Here is a 13,296-nt window from a genome sequence, read left to right as displayed (position 1 = left end):
CTTGCTGCCACATTTGTAGCATTTTCTCACATTTGGTATCGGTGATGGGTCATACACATTGTAAAGGGGATCGGGGCTATGTTTGGTAACTGCTTCAATAAGCTGGTCAAGCTTGATTGTCATAATCTCGGTGATAGACAGCTCTTCATTCGAGTCCACTTTTGCTTTTCCTTTAAGGGCAGCTTTCTTCTTGGAACCAGTACCATAGTCATGACGTATTGCTTTGCCTTTATCATTTGACGAGCCAGTGTGGGAAGTTACTGGCTTGTCAACTGAAGCTGATGAACTAGAAGATGTTTTTCCTGCTGCCTTGGACTTGCCAGTATTACGTTTAACTGGCTTATCTGCAGCTACTGGTTGACCAGTAAGTTTGTCATCAGCTGGCTCAGCACAATTGGAACTCGAACACGAAGGGGAATTAGTAGATTTAACTTTTCTAAGATTATTTTCAGTGATTTCCCTTTTTATACGTCTTTCTTTTGGAGTCATGTAGTAGATGCTTGAGGGGTCAGTAGTCTCATCAATTGAGGTACTGGCTTCTCTTGCTCTAACCTCATCCTCCAAAATCTCTTTCATGGCAGGTGGTGGGGACACAGTAGCAGGTCTAACAAATTTATTCGTCAAGACCTTTTTACCTTTAACTATCTTGGCAAAAGTATTTGGCAAGACAGCTTCAGGATCTGTTTCAAGAATTGGGTCCATGAAAGTAACCTCTGCAATAGCAGCAGCAGCAGCATAGTCACCAGCAAAGAAAGCTTCAACTTGGGCAGGCACTTGCTCGTTAACACACTTTGCTGTGCGTTGAGCTGATGTACACCATGAAGCGACAACCTTTTTAAGATTATCCAGCTGGTTCTTGACTTCTGCTGCCTCAACGTGAAGAGACTTTAAAGCAAAATTTTATTTTTCGAGTTTTGAAATATCATCTTTCAAGATTTTAATTTCATCATTTTTGCATTTAAGTTTCCCATTTAAAGATTTGTTGTCTGATATCAAAACTTCTTCACGTTTGCTGCCTCTACATAAGTCAACTCTTAGGTAGTCAAACATTTCGGCCTTTTCATCATCAGTATAAGTTCGAAAATTATCAACCTTATACATCAATTCAGTTTTCCATTGAGGAGAATCTCTTTTCTGATCAGCTTCCCTCATATCAGTCAAAAACTTGCTACCACTATCATCCTCATCAGACTCCTTGACCTCCTTGGCCATTAAACACAGCTTCTTTTCTTGAGCATAACCAGCACCATCATCATCATTAGTATCACTATCAGAGGAAGACGATGAGCTGGTTTCATCCCAATCATGATGCTCAGCAACTAGAACCTTTTCTGGCTTTTTACCCTTCTTATCAGTCTTAGTACTTTCCTTCATCTGAGCTTTCATAGCTTTGTACTTGTTCTTGTACTTGTTCTTGTACTTATCAGCTTTAGAGAAAGAGTTAGCATGTGAAGTTGGAGGTTTCCTGGACATGCACTCAGCTGCAAAGTGTCCAACCTTCCCACAATTATAACACTCAGATTTAGGACCTTTGACTGATTTGCTGCTAAACCTAGCACTTGGTTTCTTACTCCCTTTGTATGACTTGCTGGTTCTATTACAATTGAACCTTTTGAACTGCCTAGCCAGCAAGGCCATACCTTCAGCAAACCCTTCTACATCACTTTCATCATCACTGCTTTCTTCAGACCCAGTACCACTATCCACATCACTTTCAGATGTCTCTTCTTCTGCCAGCAGCTTTTGAACCAGTAAAGCCTTTTGAGCTTTCCTTTTAGCATTAGCAATAAGAGCAGTATCATCAGTTTTAGATGATTTTGAAGTGGTGGGGGCAGACCTAAAGTTTTCTTTCAAGTTAAGTTCAAATTTAGCTTCTGCCTTCTCATGGTTCCATAAGGAGCTATAGAGAGAAGACAAGTTAAAGTTTTTTAAGGTCTGAGTGGTTCTTAATGGGTCAGTTACAGGTTTCCATTTAGCAGGCAGTGAGTCAATGAATTTGTTTACTTGTTCAAATTCTGTATACGTGACATTCAAGGTATTCAGGTCAGCAATTAGGGAGTTAAACCTAATGAAGGTTTGCTTAAGGGTTTCATTCTTGTAGGCAAAAAACATTTCATATTCTCTTTTCAAAGCTATCATTCTGTTCTGTCTTACCTCGCCCATACCCTCATAGGTAACATCTAAATAGTCCAACATAAGCTTAGCATTTTCTTTTCCCTTAATCAGTTTGAACAATGTGTTAGGTAAAGTTATAGCTAACAAGGTTCTGATCTTAGGATCAAGTCCAACACGACGTTTATCCTCAGCATTCCATCTAGAAGGAGTGAGAATAACCTCTCTGCCAGGAACAGCAGGAGTGTCAGCAGTCGCTGGTACACTGCCAATAGTCTCAGTAGGAACGAATGGACCATTTGTGGCAATATCAGGCATGAGTAGGTCAATAGACTCAAGGTGAAGCACGAATCTTGCTTTCCAAGTTTCATACTCATGCCTGATAAGCTGAATGGGCGGTCTATGGATGAGCCATTTTCAAGGTAAGCTGAATTGGAATAAGCAGCCATGGGAGAATTCAGATCTAAGATATTAATTATCAAGACTGAAGCTCTGATACCAGTTGTTGGTCCCTTAATAACGACAGGAGTATTGTAGAGGGGGGTGAATACAATTACTTTTCAATTAACTAAACAGTTAAACTCGATTATGTATTCAAGCATGCAAATTAGATAGAGTCACAGGTAATTTTCAACGGTTATTCTTTATTGATTGAATCACAAAGAATTACAACTATCCTTGGCGGAATGATAGTTGGTTGATACAAATTACCTAGATTATAGCTAAGAGGTAAACTAAAAGCTATTACACGTTTAGGACTCTAAATAATGAAACCCACACCACTAGTTGATACAACAGTGAATACAGCAATATATAGTAGTCCTATTGTCCGTGTAATTAATCTATTGTCCACTAGTACATTGGATGCCTTGTACTTGTGGGGACAATTGTGTAAGAAGGCGTGTTCTCCTTCTTTCCTCTTAGGTAGCTATTTGCAGGAACACACCAATTCGGTTTGGCACTACCATTTGATTTAAACAAATGAAATGTTGTGTTCCCTAGGTATGAATAAAGTATAACACATGTCTGCACATGCGTTCCACTTCTGCATTCCCACGTGGTCTTGTAAGGTCACTTGTCAGCCGCCGACTCCTGTCCTTTTCTGTTCAACTTTGTCTTAGACTTCTGTTGAATAGTGCGTTGATGTAGACCACTCTGGGAAACTATCATGCTTGTAATGGAGCATGGCTGTCTTGTGTTGTATGCTGCTATCCAGATCTACTGGTTCTTCATATGCTGAGTCACTTGATATTCTTAATTAGCTGAGTACTCATCCTGTGCTGATTCGAAGAATACATTCTACCTTGTGCTGGTAGATCAGCCAGCATACTACACACTCGACACAGCTATATTAGCTGACTGTACATAAACAACATAAACAAACTTGTGCTGGCTGCACATAACATTTTAGTGTAAATAAATTACAGTTTTGTCATAATTAAATCCTTAATTATTTTGGGGACTCAACAGCACCGATCGGTGGTCATGGTCGTTAACAAATGATACAGGATATTCTGTTAGTAAAACCTGATCTTTAATCGATGCTCATGTTTTACCTCTGGCTCATATTTACACCATGTGGTGTTCACAAATACCACAAAAATTAACATTCTTATTTGGAGGCTAGCGCTAGACAGATTACCAACTCGTCAGAACTTGTCACGACGTGGCTTAGAGATCGAGTCTATTAGCTGCGTTTTGTGTAATCACGTCATTGAATCTGTGACAACCCGAAAATTTTTGACCAAATATAAACTTTATCTTTAAATGATTTAAAGTTTTCGACACGATAAGCAAAGTCTGTAATGTTGAGTCACGAAAGTTTTGGAACTATATTCATATAATCAATTATTCTTTGACTGTTCTCGAAGATTCACGAACAATATATATAACTTATTGTGCATATATATATATATATATATATATATATATATATATATATATATATATATATATATATACGATTTCAAGTTATTTAGTAAACGATAGTAACATTCGATTATTGATTCGATTGATATTTAGATAAGTTAACTAAAACGTTTAAGATGAACCAGTAAAACACTAATTTGCTACAGTATTTTTGAATTGCTACAGTACCCGAAAAGCTACAGTGTTTTCGAAAATCACTATTTGCTACAGTAAAAAAACTTTGCTACAGTAAAATGCTATTTCAAAATAAAAATGTGTATATGTATATGTATATACTACGAGACGATGATTTATAGAAGTAAATAACCAAAACACTTAATTGATTAAAGGTACACTTCGAGTGACATAGTTTATCAATGATTAAGTTTAATTTTTGATAAAGGTACACGTCGCGTAACGAAAAGTGCTAGTTTTCTAAGCGTATGAAAATGCGTTCGAGAAACCGGAACCGGGACATAAGTCGAGTGATAACGTATGAGTCATCGGAACGAAAATTACAAGTCAACTATGCACGTGAATTTAATATAATATATTATTAATTATATAAATTAAATATATTATATATATTTAAATAATATGTCGACAAGAATAAAAACAAACGATTGTGAGCTGTAATTCGATCTCATGCGATCGCATGAGATTAACATATAAACTCCATGCGATCGCATGGAGTGTGATTTCAGGAGATGTTTATAAATTGAATTCGTTTCACTGGCTCGACACACACACTTACATCTATATTACTCCCTATGTTATTCATATTATTATTATTATTATTATTATTATTATTATTATTATTATTATTATTATTATTATTATTATTATTATTATTATTATTATTATTATTATTATTAAGATTAATATTATTATTAATCTTATGGTTAGGAGTATTATTATTAGTAGTATTATACATAAAATACTACGACGAGGTCACGAGCGATTATTTTCAAAACAAGCTTTTCGAACGGGTTTAAGCTAAGGAAATTATGAGTTATGGCTAAGGAGGTGATGGGTATTATTCGGGGTATTGCTCGTAAGTCAAACTAGTGTTTATCATCTCCGTTGCGTCTACGTACTTTCCTGTAATATTGAATCACAATATTGATACGTGAGCATTCATATCTTATCTTTTATATATTAATAGTGTATACATGTCTAGTGCTCGAGTATATATGTTTATGCATGCTAATATGCTAAATTTCGTCGTTAAACAGTTTATGATGAATCACGAATTAAATACATATATTACTGATAAAAGGTATATGATATGCATGTTTTTGGAAAGCTGGCGAAAAATCAATAACTTTTCATTTAGAAATCGCGAAATTTCGATGAATGAATTAAAAGATATGGGCAACTGAATTATGATCAACGTTAATTGGAATTGCTTTTGAATCTGAAATTAATATTTAAACAACTTGTCTATGAGATTGATAAATTAGAATTTTAGATATTACTAATCGAGTAAATGAATTTCTATATAAGGCACGTCTCGTTTTGTTGAACAATTGTAAAAATTGATTGTTTTATTATATTTTAAAGCCTTATAAAAACTATAGTTTAATTTTACAAGAATTGAGAAACTATGTGAAATGTTAAAATGTTTCGATTGCCCTGATCATTCAACTATAGTATTGAGTCAGATTGACTTTTTGAAATGACTTTTGATAACTTTTGTATGTCGATCTCGAGCATTAGGATTGTGATACACTATGACCAGACCTAGCTTGATAGACATTTATTGACCAACATATGTTCTCTAGGTTGAGATCTACGGTTATTTGGTATTCCGAGTTTCGGTCACATTTCGGTGAACGACTTTATGTGCTGCTAAGGTGAGTTTCATTTGCTCCCTTTTTAAATGCTTTTGCAATATATATTTTTAGGCTGAGAATACATGCACTTTATTTTAAACACAATGGACACAAGTACATACTAAATTCTATACTAAGTTTGAACCGAAAATCCCTTAGCTTTGGTAACTAGTAACTGCCGGTTATAAGAACTGGTGGGCGCGAGTAGTAGTATATGGATCCATAGGGCTTGATATCCCCGTCCGAGCTAGAGTGCTAGCCTTTTAACGGACGTATGCTATTTGAGAAGCGTACATGTTGGTTTTCGTGTATTATTAAGATGATTATACAAAGGGTATAAATTATATATACGTTAAGTTTAGTTACCAGGGTGCTCAATTTCGTAGAATATTTTGATAAACGTTTCTGGATAAAACAACTGAAATCTTGTGATCCACCTTTATATACAGATTATACGATACATTAAAACTATGAACTCACCAACCTTTGTGTTGACACTTGTTAGCATGTTTATTCTCAGGTTCCCTAGAAGTCTTCCGCTGTTTGCTTATATGTTAGACAAGCTATGTGCATGGAGTCTTACATGGCATATTTTTCAAGGAAACGTTGCATTCACAAAATCATCACCATGTATCTATTTTGACTGCATTATCAACGGAAGTATTATTGTAAACTATTATATTACGATGATTGTCTATATGTAGAAATCATCAGATGTCGAAAACCTTTAATTTAAATATTCAATAATGGTGTGCCTTTTCAAAAGAATGCAATGTTTACAAAACGTATCATATAGAGGTCAAATAACTCGCAATGAAATCGATGAATGACGTGTTCGTCCATATGAATTTGGAGTGATCGTCACAGAATCGATTCACCATATCATGTTCGAGTGCGTCGTAGTTGCTGAGTTGTGGAGAAAAGTGAGGATATGGGTCGACATGGTATTACCTCGATTTACAGAATGGACGGATTGGATTGCTTGGTTGGAAGATTGGAGAGAGTCGGAAGACACGAAGACCAGACTGTATGTCATTATCGATTCTATGGTTTGGCATATATGGAGATTCAGAAATAGTCAACTGTTCGAGCAGCCTCCGATGAAACGTTGTACTCTATTTGATTCTATTCGTCTTTTTCTTTTAATTGATATAGAAGTAGAGGTAAAAAGAGAGTTGTAATCACTTGTATCCATAAATTTGCTTGAAAACAAAGGAACCAATGAGAACGCGACATGTGGCATGAAAATTACATGTGATTGAAAAAAAAAATCGAAAACTTTTTTTTTGAAATTTTTTTTTCGAAAATTTTTTTTTCGAATTTTTTTTTTTCGAATTTTTTTTTTTTTAAAATCATATGTGATTATGCATATCAATCACATGTGATTGTAAACTCAATCACATGTGATTATGCATGACAAATCCAATCACATATGATTGTACAATTCAATCACATGTGATTGTGCAGGTAAATCACATGTGATTGTAAAAAAAAAAAATCTTAAAAATTTTTTTTTTTTAAATTTCGAAAAAAAAATTTAAAATTTTTTTTCAAAAAAAATTTTTGAATTTTTTTTTCAATCACATGTGATTTTCGCGACACATGTCGCGCTCTCATTGGTCCCTTGAATCTCAACTTAATTTATGGACTCAAATGAATATTCCTCGGTAAAAAGAATGTAAATTAGAATGATTGGCGTTTAAAGTCGTTGTAATGTGGTTACGGGTCTATTCTAGCTTCTTGCTAGGATAACTCGTTCTTTTAATAAAATTTTGGCAACTCCAAAAAAAAAAAAAAATTTGTCTTTCCGTTAAAAAAAATGTATTAGACTATTAAAAATACAATAACATTTTAAATACTTCCCACATTTGATACCTTCTAAATTTTTAACATAAACGGAATATCGTTTCTTTATACCAAAAGGCGTTTAAGTTGATTTAAAGTCTTTGATAGCATACGAAAACGTTAAAAACGAATATCCGAATAATTTCATATTATTTCCTCGAAATTTAGAAAAGCAACATTTTGCGTGTAGAGTCTTTGTACGTGAAATTTACAAATTAGTCCCCTTCAATTTACCAATATTCATTTTTCCTACTGTCATTAAACCTTTTTATTTGATATTCCACCCTTTACTAATTACTAAATTACATAAATTTAATTATTATTCAACTAAATTACATAAGTCAATTCAATTCCATTGTATAAAATGAAAATTGTCATCATGTTCCCTCTTTTGTGCGATGGACTTGGGATAAAGTAACCTGAAGTGTGAATATGTTTATGTATTGGATGAACAAAACTTAGCAGCCAAAATGATAAACAGAGTATATTCTAAGGACTAACTTTGCAATTTACGCTTTGGTATAACAACAAAAACCCCTGTGCCTATAAATACAACCCATACATCGCACTTAGTCCCTGAAGATCGCCCAACAAATTCTTCTAGCATCTTCTAGTTCTAAAAATTAAATCATGACGCGCATAACGGATTCCGTTAACAAATCGTCACAGAAACCGTCAATCAAGTTTCTATACAGCTATAACGGAAAGATCCTTCCACGTCCGATCGACGGCAAGCTCCGTTACGTCGGTGGTCACACCAGAGTTCTCGCCGTCGACCGTTCCGTTACGTACGACGAATTAACCGTCAAATTTCTTGAAGCGTGTGGATCCTCAATTATTCTGAAGTGTAAACTACCGTCGGAAGATCTCGACGTGCTCGTAACTGTTAATTCCGATGAAGACCTCGCCGCTGTTGTGGAGGAATACGATCGAGTTTCGCCGGAATTGAAGATCAGAGCGATTATTTTTCCGGTCACTCCGTTGAAAACAATATCGCCTGTTCCGTCTGCTGATTCGCTTGTTGATTATTCGTCATCGAAACCGCCGTTAAATTATCCGGCTGCTCATACCGTAGGCCGTAGGTATCCGGTTGAAGCTTGTCGTAATATTCAGCCAGTATCGTCCCGGTTCCGTCGAGATTCAAACCCTAAGCTGAGTTATATTGCTCAGCGATGCAACTATAGTCGGTAGTTAAAAGAAGAAACCGTTTTAGAAGTTAATATATGAACATATATATACACATAATTACGATATAATTCGTACATGATTGAGACTTTCGATTGATGATATTAAATCTGATAGGTAGTAGGATCTATTACTCCGTATTTAAATTGATTTGGTGAGATTTTGGTGAAATTGAACGATTGATTTGATGAATTTTAACGCCGTCAGATTATTCACCATTGCTAGCATCCATTAGTGAGAATTATTTAGTGAAATTGAACGATTGATTGATGAAATTTAACGCCGTCAGATTATTCACCATTGCTATTGCTAGGGTTTTGACTTTCGAAGTTACGTACATTTTCGGTTTAATATGTCAAAAGGACAATTCCAAGGGGGTGAATATGTCAAAGAGGTAATATTGCTAAAAAGAGCATTAGATTATTAGATGACTGAAACTGCATTGTTTGTGAATTTTGTGGGACCTTATATTCCTTACTTTAAAAATTAAAAGTTAAAAAGGAGCGTTCTGGTGACCGAATTTTAACGGTGGAGTTTGTTTGTGGGACCCTTAATCAACCTACAACTTGAGTAGTTGTTGACCATTCCTAATTTCTCATCTAATACGGACGACCGGAAATAAAATAGAAAAAGTACTAACGTAACAACACTTCACAATTTTAAACGAATAATCTTAAATGCTACAGTACTAGAATACAGTTTTATACTCCGTAACACCAAAGTTAACTATCATCACTAATTCACTATCCTCACTGTCCCTATTAGACCATTTGTAGTGGTAGAGGGTATGATACTATGAGTTGAAGGTGTGAGTTGATTTTTGATGACTAGGACGTGTGAGTTGTTTGTGTGAAGTAGTGGTGGTGTTGTGTGAAGTAGTGGTGGTGTGAGTTATGAGTATTGTGATGATGTGTTAAAATATAATTGGGTTAAGTATTAAAAAAAGATAAAAGTAATAATTTTAAATTAATAAAAAATTAAAATTATGCAACCCCACCCGTTGCCATCTCCGTTGCAGGGCCACTCAAGCCCCCTTCTTGGACCAGGCCACGCCTTGATACCTGGGACAGCTGAGGCGGCGCCAGGTGCCACATCACCCTTCCACGCCGTTTTCCCTCACCGCTACAACTCGTCTTAAAGTTTAAATTACTCGAGAGTATCTTTTATTCGTTAAATTTTTCTAAAAAATTCATATACTTTGAAAAAGGTTCTTTAAATGTATTATTAATAGTGAAATATTTATTTGAATCCTTAAATTTGTTTGAAATTCAAATGACCAATTAAAGTGGGACAATCACATATTGGAACTAGCGTTTGAGGATAACTCCTAATTTTGTCATCTTACTCCTTTTTAACAGTTTCAAAATCTCTGTTAAACACCCAAATACACCTAAAAAACTAATAACTACAACTACTAGCTATTCAACTGCAGATTCAGAAATCGTAGCCACGAGTGTCACAAATAAAGATTTACATTATCCAGTGTTATTACTAGTTAAAAGTCAAAAACTTTCACTGCATCACGTATTTTACTGCTAGCACGTGCTACGATCAGATATATAATAAATCGACTCTTGTAACTATCAGCTAGTATACACCTGGGCAGCAATGTATATGCATTGCTAGTCATTTTAATGTCTTCATATTTTTAATGTATTTTTTGTTGGTCATAGTATATTTGTATTGTATTGTTAAACATATGAATTCAACGATCTATGTATCTCAAATCATAAATAAAACATAATAAATAATATTCCTTTTGTCTTATTAGAAATGTCCATTTTAACTTTGACAGTCATTTTTCTTTTAACTTTGACTTTAAATATGTCTGTTCGTGATTTATAATTGTAAGATCGCATAGCCCAAACACAATGTCCTGCAATATAAGCTCAATAGTCCATCATTTTTCTAAAATCAATTGGTATTAGAGGGACTTCCCCTTAGACTTATATACATAAATTTGTTTTTGTCTCCCTCCTATGTGGGATAGGTTTGCACCCCAACAATCCTCCCCTCAAACCGAAGACCACATCACCGAGCCTCCCCTTCAACGATACTCCCGCCATCTTATATCACCGGTCTCTTTTTCTTTCACTTTTCTTTCACCACCGGGACACGCCTCTTATACCGCTGATATCTTTCTTTCACTTTTCTTTCACCATCGGGACACGCCGCACTTCCACGCATTGGGAATGAAAACTTTCGATATAAGGCACCATGGCTCCATTATCGTTGGCAAACTGAGGGGTGTGCTATGTCGCACCGTGCGCTTAGGGGTGCGCCACCACTTCGTCGTTCACCACATCGGGCTATAGCCTATCTCTGATGCCATTTGTAAGATCGCATAGCCCAAACACAATGTCCTGCAATATAAGCCCAAGAGTCCATCCTTTTCTAAAAGCAATTGGTATTAGAGGGACTTTCCCTTAGACTTATATACATACATTTGTTTTTGTCTTCCTCCTATGTGGGATATATTTGCACCCCAACAATCATTTGTTGGATATAGTTTTGGTTACAAGAATTGGATATGGTTGCATAGTATTTGTGAAGGATGTTATCCCACATAGGTGGGAGGAGAAAGTTGGAGGTAGGTGACTTGGTTATAAAAAGAGGGCTAAGTCTCCATTCCAATTTTCACCAATCAATACACTTTAAGTATTTGATTATTTCTTTCTTTCTTACCCTTGTTTGAGAGTTGTATTAGTTAAATATTTTGGAGAGTGTAGTTGGCTTAAGAGAGTCGTCTATATCATTGTAACAATTTGTGATATAGTGTATTTCTCTCTTTGGGGGCCGGTGGTTTTTCTCCTGTTTTGGAGTTTCCACGTTAAATCTTGTGTTGTGTATTGTTCTTATTTCTTTACTGTTTTTCATTGGGCGTTTGTTGGGAATTAGTGAGGTCGTAATTTCCCAACTGTGACGACCCGGAAATTTCCGACCAAATTTAAACTTAATCTTTATATGTTTCCGACACGATAAGCAAAGTCTGTAGAGTTGAGTCTCAAAAAGTTTGAACTATTTTCATATATTTATGTGACCTTCGACTGTCCCCGATCAGGGCCGGTCCCGAGAATTTGAATGCCCTGAGCGAGGCGAAAAAATGGGCCCTAACGAATAATATAAACTTACAGAAAACGCCAATTAACGTCAACATAAAGAATCAACCGGGTCGGGTTGACCCGATTTTACCGTTCATTCAATATTGTGACTTGATACTAAATCACATATACTATTAAAACCCATGTTAAAGGGAACAAATACTGTAAAAAAAATAGCATGTGAATAAATGTTCTAAAATTCTATCACGAATTCGTTTAAAGTAAATTTATTTATCTTTACTATTAGTAACTTGTGATAACACTTTTATATATATACTAAAAAAACAACATAAAGCAAATTATATCATCAATTTCCTGAAGTACTCGTATTCATGAAGCATTAATTAGTGACAAGCAGTTTGATCAAGTTTAATGAATTTCATAGACAACAAAAAGCTATATTGTCCCACATCGGAGTGCTATGCTGAATATATATTGTATAAATATAATAGCCGCGAATTATAAACAAAATGAATTAAAGATGGGCCTCTTTAGTTGGACTTGAATTGTCTTTTCATATTTTTAAAATAGTTGGACTTGAATTGTCTTTCCATATTTTTAAAAACTGCTTACTAAATTTTAAAGATGTTTGGCCCCTAAAATAAACTGCTTGAGAAATATTCAAATGAAATCAAGTTTTAAGTTGAGATTCAATGAACCAACCAGAGTGTGACACGTGGCGCGATAATCACATGTGATTGGAAAAAAAAAAAAAAAATTCAAAAATTTTTTTTTATTTTTTTTCAAAAAAAAAATTTTTTTAAATTTTTTTTCCCGATTTTTTTTTGTTTTTTCGAATTTTATTTTTTTTCAAAAAAAAATTTTTTTTTAAATTTTTTTTCCCGATTTTTTTTTTGTTTTTTCGAATTTTTTTAATCACATGTGATTGTAAAACCCAATCACATGTGATTCTGCATGTCAAATCCAATCATATGTGATTGAAAAAAATTTTATTTAGTAAAATGACGAATTTCAGTAAATTTGTGCTAAAATCTTTAAACACCAAGTTTTTGATCAAAACTTAATTAAATCACCGAATTAAAGTCTGAGATTTTGAAGATATGATCACGAAACGCTAACAAACTTAATCAAATCACCGAATTAAAGTCTATATCCTGTTAAAAAAAAATTTTGAAAAAAAAAATTGAATTTTTTTTTTTCCAATCACATGTGATTGGATTTAACATGCAGAATCACATGTGATTGTGTTTTACAATCACATGTGATTGAGTTTGATAATCACATGTGATTGAATTTGACATGCTAAATTAAAAAAAAAAATTAAAAAAATCTGAAAAAAATTCGAAATT

At 34.5% G+C, this 13,296-nt stretch overlaps 1 protein-coding gene across 1 annotated transcript; it reads left to right on the top strand.

Annotated features, from left to right (window-relative positions):
• The first annotated feature begins 8,291 nt into the window (after nucleotides 1-8,291).
• LOC139858606 (RAF-like serine/threonine-protein kinase PRAF) lies at nucleotides 8,292-9,216 on the top strand. The gene has a single exon (XM_071847438.1). It carries the CDS (start codon nucleotides 8,331-8,333, stop codon nucleotides 8,889-8,891), a length of 561 nt encoding a protein of 186 aa, XP_071703539.1. The 5' UTR covers nucleotides 8,292-8,330; the 3' UTR covers nucleotides 8,892-9,216.
• The last annotated feature ends 4,080 nt before the right edge of the window (nucleotides 9,217-13,296 follow it).

This window comes from Rutidosis leptorrhynchoides, chromosome 7 (genome assembly GCF_046630445.1).
Source record: "Rutidosis leptorrhynchoides isolate AG116_Rl617_1_P2 chromosome 7, CSIRO_AGI_Rlap_v1, whole genome shotgun sequence".
NCBI classification, from domain to species: domain Eukaryota; kingdom Viridiplantae; phylum Streptophyta; class Magnoliopsida; order Asterales; family Asteraceae; genus Rutidosis; species Rutidosis leptorrhynchoides.
The sequence above is the reverse complement of the archived record's forward strand: the minus strand, read 5'-3'. Positions and strand labels throughout refer to the sequence as shown.